The 12,920-nt window shown below is 38.1% G+C and overlaps 1 protein-coding gene across 1 annotated transcript; it reads left to right on the top strand.

The window, feature by feature from the left end:
- The first annotated feature begins 433 nt into the window (after window positions 1-433).
- On the top strand, window positions 434-12,096 carry slc6a1b (solute carrier family 6 member 1b). Its single transcript, XM_014975191.2, has 14 exons — window positions 434-939; window positions 1,229-1,360; window positions 1,778-1,878; window positions 2,290-2,399; window positions 2,801-2,933; window positions 3,398-3,532; window positions 4,530-4,633; window positions 5,153-5,277; window positions 5,569-5,681; window positions 5,896-6,027; window positions 9,499-9,601; window positions 9,713-9,813; window positions 10,073-10,240; window positions 11,630-12,096. The coding sequence occupies exons 1-14, from the start codon at window positions 693-695 to the stop codon at window positions 11,741-11,743; spliced, it is 1,818 nt and encodes a 605-aa protein (XP_014830677.1). The 5' UTR covers window positions 434-692; the 3' UTR covers window positions 11,744-12,096.
- Window positions 12,097-12,920: the final 824 nt, after the last annotated feature.

Raw genomic sequence — 12,920 nt, 5'->3', positions numbered from 1 at the left:
TATTAGCCTCTCCAGGTGATTCATTAGACGTGGGCTTTGCGACTGCGACTCCTAAATGTGTTTAATTGCTCTGCTCTCGTACCAGAGCACTGGGAAGTGGGCCATTGAATGTAGAGCACAATGAATCAAGGACAAGAGCAGGGCTCTAAATTTCTTCTAACACGGATCCACTTCAGGCCATCAGAAGTGATTCTTGCTGTGGGATGAGTCCTTATTTGATCCCGGCGAGGTTCGCTTACTGTGCGGCAGGTTTTTTTTTTGAAAAAAATAAAAAATAAAAAATAAATAAATAAATAAATAAAATAAAACAAATAAATAAAAATAAATAAAAAAAATAAATTATATATATGTATATATATATATATATATATATATATATATATATATATATATATATATATATATATATATATATATATATATATATATATAACATTTTACATGAAAATCTAAATTTCCCTTTTTGTGAAAAAAAGAAAAGAAAAAAAGTATCTTAACCAGTTCATTTTTGTTTTCAGGGTCTCTGCCTCGCCGCCGTACCTCATCACTCTCAGACCCTCAATCATCCCTTTTCCCACGGCTTTTCTCTGGGGACTACTGTAGTGCAGGACGGATACGCCGCGCTCTGTCTGGACTGGTGCTGAAACCACCACGTCTACACTGGTCAGGACCTTCCAACACAGACCGTCATTATGGCCACAAACGGGACCAAAGCCTCGGACGGACACGTCTTAACCGAGACCGTGAACGACGCGCCCAGCACCACGCCAAATGACAAACCCAAAACACTGGTGGTGAAGGTGCAGAAGACGAAAAAGGACATACCAGAGAGAGAAACGTGGGGTGGGAAATTTGACTTTCTCCTCTCTTGTGTCGGATACGCAATCGGACTGGGAAATGTGTGGAGATTTCCTTACTTGTGTGGGAAAAACGGCGGAGGTAATCAGGAATAATTTCACTATTTTCAACAAACACCAAAACGGAACGTAAAGGTGACGCGACCAAAGATCGAGAGTCTGATTCCGGAGAGTTTGAAATAAAAGAGATCTTAAGTGTATCTTCTCAACAACGCCGTGCGTAATTGCGCACAAGCAGAAATAAGAGAAAATCTGCGCGCTTTTCTGGGTGCAGCCTGAAACCAAATACTCCCTCTGCCAAGTAACATGTTGGATTATAGTGAATATTAATTTCATGATTCACACACTTTTGCTTCTCACCTCTCATCCAGGGGCCTTCTTGATTCCCTACTTTTTGACGCTGGTATTTGCTGGCATGCCCCTGTTCTTTCTGGAGACGGCTCTCGGTCAATACACTTCTATTGGAGGTCTGGGAGTGTGGAAGCTGGCCCCAATGTTCAAAGGTAATAAAATACATAACTAACCGGCTTATTAGTTGGAGCTTCATTATTAACGTGTGATTGTTATGTTCCTATGTCGAAAATGTATATTCTAAACAGTTTGCCTTCACTGTACTATGACAAAGAAGCGATTGGAATGCATGTAATTAAAATTGAATCTTTGTTAGATTTTATTATATTGGTTGGTAGTGAGTATATATTTCTGGATACAAATTGAATCTGTTTGTCTTATAAAATGTCTTCAGGTGGCTTTTCTTTTTTTGTCAAAACTGCATTAATTTTAGTGAACTGAATTTAAATAAACAGATTTGAATAGAGGTCAGATAATGTCAAACCTTACCTTTCAAACTACTTTTATACTTTTTTCCCACTTTTTTTTTTAACGTAGAGTTAACGTTATTCTTGTATTTTGTGTTCCAGGTGTGGGTCTGGCTGCTGCTGTTCTGTCTTTTTGGCTCAATATCTATTACATTGTGATCATTGCTTGGGCTATTTACTATCTGTACAACTCCTTCACCAGTGTGAGTATATTCACTCTGTAAAATCATGACACCCTCTCCCTTTATGCCATTCAAAGCATAGCCGTTCTTTTTAATGTATCTTTACATTGTAATTTACTTTAGTCATGTGGCAGGCTGCTTGCCAGAGCCTCTTATGTAAGGCTGCACAACCCTTTAACAGAGTATGACTTTTATTACTTCCTTTCCCGCATAATTAGCGCCTCACACAAGGTATTGATAAATGCATTCTGCGATGAAGCATTCACTCCACTGAGAAAACCATGAAATCTCAATGTCCCGAATGAGCATCACAGTCTTGGCTGCTTGACAGCCTGAGAGAATGGGACTCGGCGATGGGAGCGGGTTTGAGGAAAAAAAGAGCTTTCTCCCCGTCTCTATGTGTGCTTTTTTTTTTCTTCTCCTCATATTCAGGACCTGCCATGGAAGACATGTGGCAATGCTTGGAACACAGATCGCTGCTACACCAACTACACCATCGCGGACACGACAAACCTCACCAGTGCTGTGGTGGAGTTCTGGGAGTAAGTTGGACATCTGAGTCGCCACAGTCTGAAATGTTGTGAACAGATTAAAAGCGATAAGGTCACTGCCTGCCAGTGAGGGTAAGGAAGGGTCAGATTAGGGGTCAGAGATAGGCTGACGTAGCAGTTTGCGTGCTATGAACCAGATCCTTCAGTGGAGAATTTGCTTCAAGACATTATGAGAAATAAAAAAAAAAAAAACGTAGCTTCAAAACAGATGCAAACAATACAATACAAAATGCAAAAAAGTAATAATAATAATAATTTTGGGGCTTCTGAAAAGATTCAGGGAGAAATTTAAGTCTCTAAATACCAAGATGCATGTATGCATATTTGTGCATGTATGAGATTCATGTTACTTTTCTGCATAACAGTTTGGCCACTTTGCTTTTTCGCTGCAGACGTAACATGCACCAGCTGACAGACGGTTTGGAAAAGCCTGGGGAGGTCAGGATTCCACTGGCCATCACGCTCGCCATTGCATGGGTGCTCGTCTATTTCTGTATCTGGAAGGGGGTCAGCTGGACAGGCAAAGTGAGTATACAAAGGGGCTAAACAAACAGACAAGGATCACTGATGAAATATGTTCTAGAAACTGCTTTACTGCTTATTGGTGTAGTTTTTTGTCATTGGCGTACAGTACACCTTATACTAAATAACAAAAAGAAAGCTCTTTAACTCAAGCAATTATTTGCTTATTTTACAAAAAAGTCAGTGTCCTCTTCATTTTAATGACTTATTAGGTTAAATGCACAGACGCAAAATTGGTTCAGATAAGAAGGTGAAAGTGCACTGGGAGGGTGCTGAACCTACTCATCCTGAGGTCATTTGTCTCAAAGGAAGGGCTGACTGGGACTCTGTGCAGTGCTGTGGGAGTGGTGCCACAGTAACACAGTAAATTGACAATTTGAGCTAAATAGCTTCTTTGCAGAAGAATCCAACATGTAGTTGTCGTTCACAGAATATAGCGATTGCTCTAACAGTGACGTGTCTCACAGGTTGTCTACTTCTCGGCAACATACCCTTACTTTATGCTGTTCATCCTGTTTTGCCGTGGCGTCACTCTGCCTGGAGCTTTTGACGGGATTCTCTTCTACATCACACCAGACTTCCAGAAACTCAAAGAGTCTGAGGTGAGCCTTTTGACTTCTTGTGTTGAGAAAGATACAACTATGTGACATAAACTGCAGCGCAGGAGGCTCCAGAGGATGAGCTGTGCCAGAAAATGGATGAGTTTCACTTTTTTGACATAACATTTCCAAAGTTGTGGGTAGACTACAGAGATGTGTTTTTGTGGAAGAACATTCAAAGTGCTGATATGTTAATGGAATTTTTTGCAGATACAGTGCTTTGCAAAGTATTTTGACATTTTTGTCGCCTTACAACCGCAGTTTTTTATGGGAATTTTTTTGATAGACCAACACAAAGTAGAACATAATAAGTAATGTAGAAGGAAAATGATGCATGGTTTTCTAAATAAAAAACATGAAAAGAGTAACATGCCTTCATATTCTTTCCCTTTGCACTGGTTCCTCTAAAAAAGTTCAAACAGCTAACTTCAGAAGTTACCAAACTCAATAAGACTGCTTTAACTTCTCTATGATTCTCAGTTTAAGTGGAAAAAATTTATGACAGAACATTTTTTGTGCTCTAAATTTTGAAAAAAAAAATGGCAAGAAAGTAAAAAACAAGAGTCTTACTTAGTGTTGCCACAAATGTGTGTTGCTTTGTCACGTGCAATCCCAGTTATTTGACTATGACGTTTGCATTCTGGTAAAACCATAAAGGATACAGATCAATGCACACAATACAATGCAATCAAAAGCTAAACATAAATGTTGCTGATCAGTTTAAATTCAAAGGATATGTGGCCAATGTTTAATTAATTCACATTTGAATGTCACTATTGAGATAATGCAACACTTTTAATATTGAGAAGAAGAGGTGAGAACAGTGTGATGAGAGTGGAGGGTTTTTTTTTCCTATTACTGTTTAAACAAAATAATGAACATTTCAATATCAATCCTTCAAGTTAATGATTTTGAAAAAAAAATGCTGTAACACAAACAAAATGTACAGATATTCATTTATGCACAGTGACTGGAATATTTTCTAATCCCTGTGTGTCAGGTATGGCTCGATGCTGCCACGCAGATCTTCTTTTCCTACGGTCTGGGATTAGGTTCTCTGATTGCTCTTGGCAGCTACAATCCCTTCAATAATAACGTCTACAGGTAGGTGACACAAGTATGCTGCCTTTCAGGCTCATTTATCACTGCAAATGAAGGAGTCTGTTCGTATGAGGTGTTAATATGCAGTTCTGCTCACCCACACAGCATTTTTACAGAAACTGTGCAAATGTCTCCAATTTGTTGCTTTTGTGTCAACTCTACAGTAAAAACCTTTCTTCATTTTTATTAGGGCAATTAACTACACAGGATTGAGTGTTAATTTTTTTTTTTTAACAATTAAACAATATATAACTCGTTTTATGTCTCATCCATAGTCAGCTTAAAGAATAAAGACTGGTCAGGGGCAAAAGTGCACATATTGAACAATATTAAAGCACACTGCTATTTAAAAAAATAAAAAGAGGTTAGCACAAACTGCATGCTGTGGCTCTGCAGGACGCAAAATGGCTTTCGACTTCTCCTTCCTCCTTTCCCCTCAAATGTCTCTCTCCAATGTGTGACGGGGTGATAAGGAATTGATACAGCCGTAACAATGGCCTGTGCTGTGTCTCTCCCCTGCAGAGATTCTATCATTGTCTGCTGCATCAACTCCTTCACCAGCATGTTCGCCGGCTTTGTCATCTTTTCCATTGTGGGATTCATGGCTAATGTAACAAAGAGGCCAATTGCTGATGTGGCAGCCTCAGGTAATTGCAATCAATGTTGAAACCTAAAATGCAACAATAGACACAAGGACAAGATAATGTGCATACATGAAAAGAAATTTCACTGAATTTTCTAAATTTACAATCAAAAAGAAATACTGGGATATTTATTAAAAGAATAACTTCTATTTATATAGTTTATTGTTTTATTTTTTTCTGTATTGTTATATTTGCTTAACATTTGCAAGGGTCCTTCTTTATTTATACCAATAACATATGTTTAATACATTTCCCACTGTACATTTGAGCTAACAGTAACTTATCCTACATCAGGACCTGGCCTGGCATTTTTGGCTTATCCCGAAGCCGTCACCCAGCTGCCTGTCTCTCCTCTCTGGGCCATATTGTTTTTTTCCATGCTGCTGATGCTGGGAATCGACAGCCAGGTGAAAATAATCCAATGAATATGGTCTGCGTTTTGGACCGTTCCAATACGTATTATTGGTGTATTTAGCTAAAATAGTTTTTTAAAGCTCCAACTCACTACATGATTCTGACCTCATGTCACAGAATTTCGTTATTGCTACTTATCCTTGTACTTTGCAGTGATTTTAGTGTGTTAAGTGACACAGTTTTAAAATGGCTCTACAAACTTTGCAGTTCTGCACTGTGGAAGGTTTCATCACTGCACTGGTTGATGAGTTTCCTCACATCCTCCGAAAGCGTAGAGAAATCTTCATCGCTGTCGTCTGCCTTGTTTCCTATATTATCGGCCTGTCCAACATCACACAGGTAAATATGTGGAAGTATCAAGCATGAGTTTCCTCTATGTTTCTATTTTTCATGAGATTGATTCTAACAGAAATACAAGGCTGTTCACATAAATATTACCACTTGTACATTTTATAATTTCCGAAAGACAAGCTACAGTTTTCCTCTTTAACTTTTAAAGAGTGCCATTTGTAGTAGGGCATTAAACTGCTATTTAATGCCCTACTAATAGCAGTTTAAACTGCTTTTTTTTTCTCAATTCCTGTAGCTGGTGTCTGTACTGCAGTGCCAATGCTAATGCACCAGTGAGTGCCTCTTTGTTAGAGTTTTCCCCACTAAGAGAGAGAGAGAGAGAGAGAGAGAGAGAGAGAGAGAGAGACTGTTACCTCTGTGTGTCTTTGACTTGAAAGAGGGAAGGTCCTGACTGTTGTCGTTGTGTATGAACCAAACAGTTGTTTAAATGACTCAGTCTTCTTGAAGTTTATGAATGATTTTTGCAAAGGATACCATTTGGGGATTCTGTTGAGCTCCTGGGTAGCTTTAGTGGATAATAATGGGGTTGCTTGTAATACAAGTGATGTTTTATTTTTAAACTTTTTTGCGAGGAACTGGACACGCACAATGATTTTAACACAAGATGGTCAGTCTGACTGATTTTGTAATTATATATTGATATCTATGTGTTATATCTTTGAGTGAGGGCATTGTTGTCAGCTGATCACCACCTGCTGGTGATACTCAAATAGGTGATATGGGTGAACTGAGAATATCTGGCAGTAAATCCTTTTCAGGACATTCACAACTCATTCTGGAGAGTTTTTCAAAGTAATCCAGGAAAAGTTGAGGATTTTGAACTGGCCTTGAGCAGGATCTCCATATTGCAGATGTAGCTTTCATGAACTATGGACTTTAGAGATCACAGGAGCTTTTGACAGATACCATCAAGCTGAAGAGGGAAGCCTTTGGGAATTTTTTTTTACTCTTAAGATTTCTGAACAAATTGAGACACAGCAGATGTGCAGCAGAAGTGTGATTTTTGTGGTTAAAAGTGTGAAAAATTTTGTTTTCAAGGATTTTGAAGATGCATTGCAAAATGACTTTCATTTGGCCTTGGAAAGGTTTTTGAAGTATTGTTTGTTTAGCAATTTCAATAGAAAGATGAATACTACCATCATGTTAGGTTACCTTGGAATGGTGAACTGAAGACCTGGCTATTGTCAAACTGTATAAGGAATACTTATTTGATTGCCTCATTCACAATGCCATCATATCCATTTAGGAAAGGCACGATGAAAGGACTTGTGGGAAACTTCACCAGTGCAGAGTTTGCTCTGGTACTTAAAAAGCTCCCAGGCAGCAAGTTGCCAAGATTTAAACCAAGATACTGAAGGTGTACATGATATTATGTTTTCATTAATGACAGATGTCTTCAGTATCTTTGGAGAAAGGGGAGAAGCCTTTGATTCACCAGTGTCATTTTGGTTTTTCTCCTGGTTGTTGAAGAGTGACCTGGAAATTAACCCTTTTGGAATCACCAAGTGGTTTAGGATGAGTTTGGTTGTCTGGTCCAGAGGAGTTTTATGGACCTTGACATGCCATTCGACTGTGTCTGCCAAGACATTTTGTAATGGGTCCTATCAGAAACAGGGTACTGACGCTGGATGTTGTCCTTCAATCAACACAAGAGCTGTGTCTGCACCATCAGCACTATGTTAAGCTTGTTTCAAGTGCAGGCTGGCCTCAACCAGGGCTGGCACTGATCTTGTTTGTGGTGTTCACTGGCAGGATCTGAAAGGATAGTTGGGGAGAGAAGGGTGTCTGGTTAGGCAATCTCTGGGGTTTCATCTTGGCATTTTGCTTTTTGGTCCTGTTGGGGTCTTACTGAATGTCAACAAACTTTAGACATTCACTAAAGTTTGTTGCATCCAAGTTTGAATTAGCTAGAATGATATTTCCTGTCTGAGACCATGGATCATATCCAGGAAAAGGTGAATACTTCCCTCCAGTTTAGGCATCAGTGTATGCCTTCAGAGGATTAGTTTAAGTGTCTTGGTGTCTTGTTCACAAGTGATAATGGGATGGAGCAAGAGATGGATGGAAGGATTAGCAGCTCATACACTGATGATGGGTTGCCATGGTGAAGAAAGAACTGACCCAGGAACGCAGACCATGATTTACTTGTAGCTACAGTCCAGCCACGCCTATGGTCATGCGGTATGGGTTATGACCAAAAGATAGACAACCTAGATTTTAGTGATTGAAATGAGCTTCCTTCAAAAAATGACTTTGGTTTAGGGTATGGGTCACAGTCAACCAGAAGGGTGAGTTAAGGTGCCTCCTAGGTATCCTCTCCTTTGAAGGGGAATCCCAGGGCAGAATCACAAAGGTGTAGGGACGATGCATCCCTTCTGACCTGGGAATGGGACACCTCAGAATGAACTGGAGAGTGTTGTTGGGAAAGTGGACATCTAGGTTTCCCAACAGACCTATTAGCCCATTGACCTGATCTCAGATAACCAACGGTTGGATGGATAGGTCTTCTGTGACAATATTGTTTTTGCATCTCCAATAATAAAAAGCTGCTTGTTTGCTTTAATCTTCAGCTCACAGTCTCAAGATGGCTTTCATCTTTAGTAATCAATTTCCATAAAGCTGAATTTTCTAAAAAAAATAATAATAAAAAAAAGGTTAATAAAAGGTACCAAACAATTGTAGCAACAACCTGTTTTTGACTGCCTCAGAATATTTCTTTTTCTTTTCTTTTTCCTGTACATCTACCACTTCTTCATGAATTTGTTTGCTACTTGAATTTCAGACAGGTACATAGAGGTTTTGTTCAGAAATGCTAATGTCCTACTTGGCAGAAATTCATAGTGATAATTGTTTTTACACAAATCTTACAGTCTCGTAAGATTAGAATGATTTTGTTACCCACTAGTCTGCTATCTTGTTTATTCAAGCTTCCATTTTAAACCTAATAGTTACATTGTCATTTAATATTGACTTTAGTATTGGACGGTCTTTTTATGGTTTATGGTCTACTTGAACCATGGTAATTGGAGTCTGGAGTCCTAGGCTTACAACAGTGTTTTAAATGAATACATGAAAAAATACAAATAATATTTCACCACAGGAAGTTATTGTAGCTATGCATAAAACTCAGAGGTTAAATAATCCCTCTGTTCCCACAGAACTTGACTCTAAAAGGAAATTAACCACTTTTGGCAATGTAAACTAACAAGCTATTCTGTTTGTAATAAATGACCACAGTGATAGATCTCTTACAAGACACTGACTGAAATAATCCATATAAATATGTCACTGCTTCCCACAGCCATATAGTCATTAGTGTAAACTCAGATTTTACACTTCATTATTCCTCCAGACCAGTTTGAGACTGTCCTGCACATAAATACAGCTACATTTTATGTTTGTGTTTACAATTTCCTACTTCAGTTGTCTCATTATCTTCGTTTAATCCTTAACTTGCAGGGTGGACTGTATGTGTTTAAGCTCTTTGACTACTACTCAGCGAGTGGAATGTCCCTGCTTTTCCTGGTCTTCTTTGAGTGTATCTCAATTTCATGGTTCTATGGTGAGCTTTTTTTTTTTTCATAATGCATGTAAAAATGACTCAAGTCTCAAAAGTCATATAAAGATTATGAAAAAAAAAAACATCTTTATCTTTTCAATTTTTTACATGCAGGTGTGAATAAATTCTTTGACAACATTGAGGAAATGATTGGCTACAGGCCCTGTCTGTGGTGGAAGGCCTGCTGGGTTGTTTTCACTCCTCTCATTGTGGCTGTAAGTGTTACCTGTTGTAGTATTTAACAATTAACCATTGCATGTATTTGAATCTTTACACATTCTGTCATGCTACATCCCCACATTTCCCCATGTTGTTGTTGTTTTAAGAGAAAGATAAACCTATAGACGCTATGTCCACTGTGGATGCTTTTTACACGAAAGCTGGTCAGCGTTATTGGGAAAATGGGATATAATGGACAAAATGTCTATCAATGTAAGATGCTGAGATATATTCTTTTGTCCCTCTGTTCTCCAGGGAGTGTTCTTGTTCAGTGCAGTGCAGATGGTTCCCCTTACTATGGGAGATTATGTGTTCCCTAGCTGGGGTCAGGGAGTTGGTTGGTTAATGGCCCTATCCTCCATGATTCTCATCCCAGGCTACATGGGCTACATGTTCCTGACACTCAAAGGCACCTACAAAGAGGTAAGATGTTATCATCATATGTATCTTCTTTTGAATTTATCTATTTAAACTCGGTGCGCCATACATCTGTTTGAATAAAGCTGCAAATTAGGCCCAGAATATTTGCATAATTTTGAAATCTGCAGCCAAGAAAATGGTGTTGTCAGTTTCTAGTGGATTACTGGTTGTACAAGATAGTATTTTTTTAATAAACCCACTTTAGCTCACTGTACATTGGTATATTACGACAAAATAAGCTCTCTAGATTTTATACAAAAAATAATCTTTAGATGGATACTCAGTCACATTTGTTACCACAAAGTCAAACTGGAATCTATTCATCTAGAATCAACAGTAAGAATTAATTTGTTGACATGAAGCCAAAAGGGTACCCAATTGTAAAAGGGAAAAATGCTGAGCTTTACTTTGTCTTATTTTCTTCAGAGGATTAAAACCAAAGTCTGGGACCATGATTCAGTGATTTTTAATGAGCAAACTCACAAGCATGCTTGATAGAGAAATAATAAACTGAAATGAAGAGTGTTACTGTGATAAAAGGATTAGTGAAAGAAAAATGATTAGTTATGTAAAGCAGTTTTTCCGTTTCAACAGCCACTGAGCTCTTGGAAAACCATCTGCAGTGATGGAGTCCTACTTCAGTGATCCGACTGTCCTAATCAATAACAGACTAAACTTTTTTAGCTCAGCATTTACATTATTGGCTGCTTGATATCTACTCCTGCACAATGTACAGAATGCAGCTCCCAGTGACATTTATAGCTTATAGATTCTGTAAGAGTAAATGTACCATAATTGCAGGCATTGCAAAAGAGGCTATCAGAGGCGAAATGCAGCTGTCAGATCGTGGTGTACCAGCTGATGGCTGATTGTGTAATTGTAGCAATCAGGCAGCTGAATGCTGCTCTGCTTTCAGGCCAACACTTGGTTTCACAAACACTTCATTAAAATGACTGGAGAAGTGTGCAGTCCAACTTGGAAAACTTCAAGTTTTTTCGATAATTTGGTACATTTCTTGGACACTGACATCCTTCTTGTGGTTGCAGCTGTGGAGCCCATGTGAATTGACCTTTTTACTGTGTAGGAAAAGAATCAACACATCCCTATTGAACTTTTTGTCATTGTTTCAACCACTGCTCTGACCTGTAAGCCAAACAGAAATTACGTAACACATAGATGTAATTCTGATTAATTAAAATGTACTTACAAAAGAGAAAACAAAAAAGTCTTCAAGAGAAGCATGTAGGCTAATGATTTATGATCTGATGAAATATTGTTTTTTTGTAAAATCAATCATCAAGTGTGAAGGCTTTATATCCACTGTTACATATACGATGATATAAATCATGTCTGCAGAAACTGTTTTTTTTATCCCTCTGATCGTCTTCTCAGCGCCTGCGCATGATGATCAAACCTCTGGTTCTGGTGAAGGCTCAGGAAAATGGTCCAGATCAGCAGGCAGAAAGCCAGAATCAGAACCCTGCCAATGAGGAAGCCTACATCTAAAAAGAAATAGCGAAGCTCTGCCTGCCTCTCTGTTTGAACGGCCAGACCGGCGCTGCACCGTAATCAAGGTTGGGAACAACCACTAGACTTCTACGTCTGCTTTTATTCACCTACCTCCTGGGGACATGTGAAACCAACTTGATTGCACGGTTATTTTAAAGGGGGTTGTTCTGTTTCTTTATTTTTATAATACAGAGATATAAAACTTATGAAGAAGAAGAAGAAAAAAACCCAGCAAAGTTGTTGTGATATTTTGAATTTCATTATGCAAAAGTTTAGCCTTCTTAGAAAAAGCAAATGTGACTTAGAGAACTACTGTATATTGAAGATATATAATTTAAATCTGAAGGCCCTCACTGATTCAATAATATCACTATGAGAATTATAATAATCAACTAATCTCAAAATACTGTACAAAGAAAATTGTGAGTAAAATGTATTTTATTTTGTAAATGAGATACTTTAAAATGAATGCAGTGTAGCTGTTAAATAAAAAAAGCAAAAGTTTTATGGATTAAAAGTTTAATATAGATCAATTTCAAGCAAAGACAATATGGGAATGTGCAACAGGTAAGGCCAAATCTGTTTGTATGTGTAAATTATATATTAGCCAAACTATCACTCCCTTGCAGAATCCTGCACCTCTTTGGAAATGTTTACTACTCTTGTTGGGGGCTACATTAGAAAAGCACAAGTACCTTGTGGTATTTTGGATACTTCTTTTTGGCATGACTGAAACCTGTGACAACAGCAAAAATAACTTATATAGGATACTTAGCAAGACTGTTATGACTGTTTCATTTGTTTTCTAAAGAACATATAATTTGTATGTTGTCTGAATCTCCGTTTAGGGTAATTTTTTTAGGTTATTTTCTATACGTGAACGTGAGAAGGACCAAATTGCTTGCTATAGTTTGAACAATTTGTGTAGGTGTGTCACCTGCAGACTAAATATGGATCCAATAATGCACCCTTTTGATGCAGAAAAGCAATAGTTAGGAAAAATAAAACAGCATCAGCGTACAAGCACAAGGTTATTCTATGGACTAAAGCCTCTAATATGAAAGGTATAGCCATTGTAGAAATCCCACAGTTGCCCTGTGCTCTTTACGGTTCCATTTTGAGAGCAATTGTTTGAAAAATGCATATTTTTAAGTAACTGAGGGATGGTTAAGTG

The sequence above is a fragment of the Poecilia mexicana genome, unplaced genomic scaffold, assembly GCF_051168715.1.
Source record: "Poecilia mexicana isolate PSO_F unplaced genomic scaffold, ASM5116871v1 scaffold_5, whole genome shotgun sequence".
Taxonomy (NCBI): domain Eukaryota; kingdom Metazoa; phylum Chordata; class Actinopteri; order Cyprinodontiformes; family Poeciliidae; genus Poecilia; species Poecilia mexicana.
This window is presented reverse-complemented; position numbering and strand designations above follow the sequence as displayed.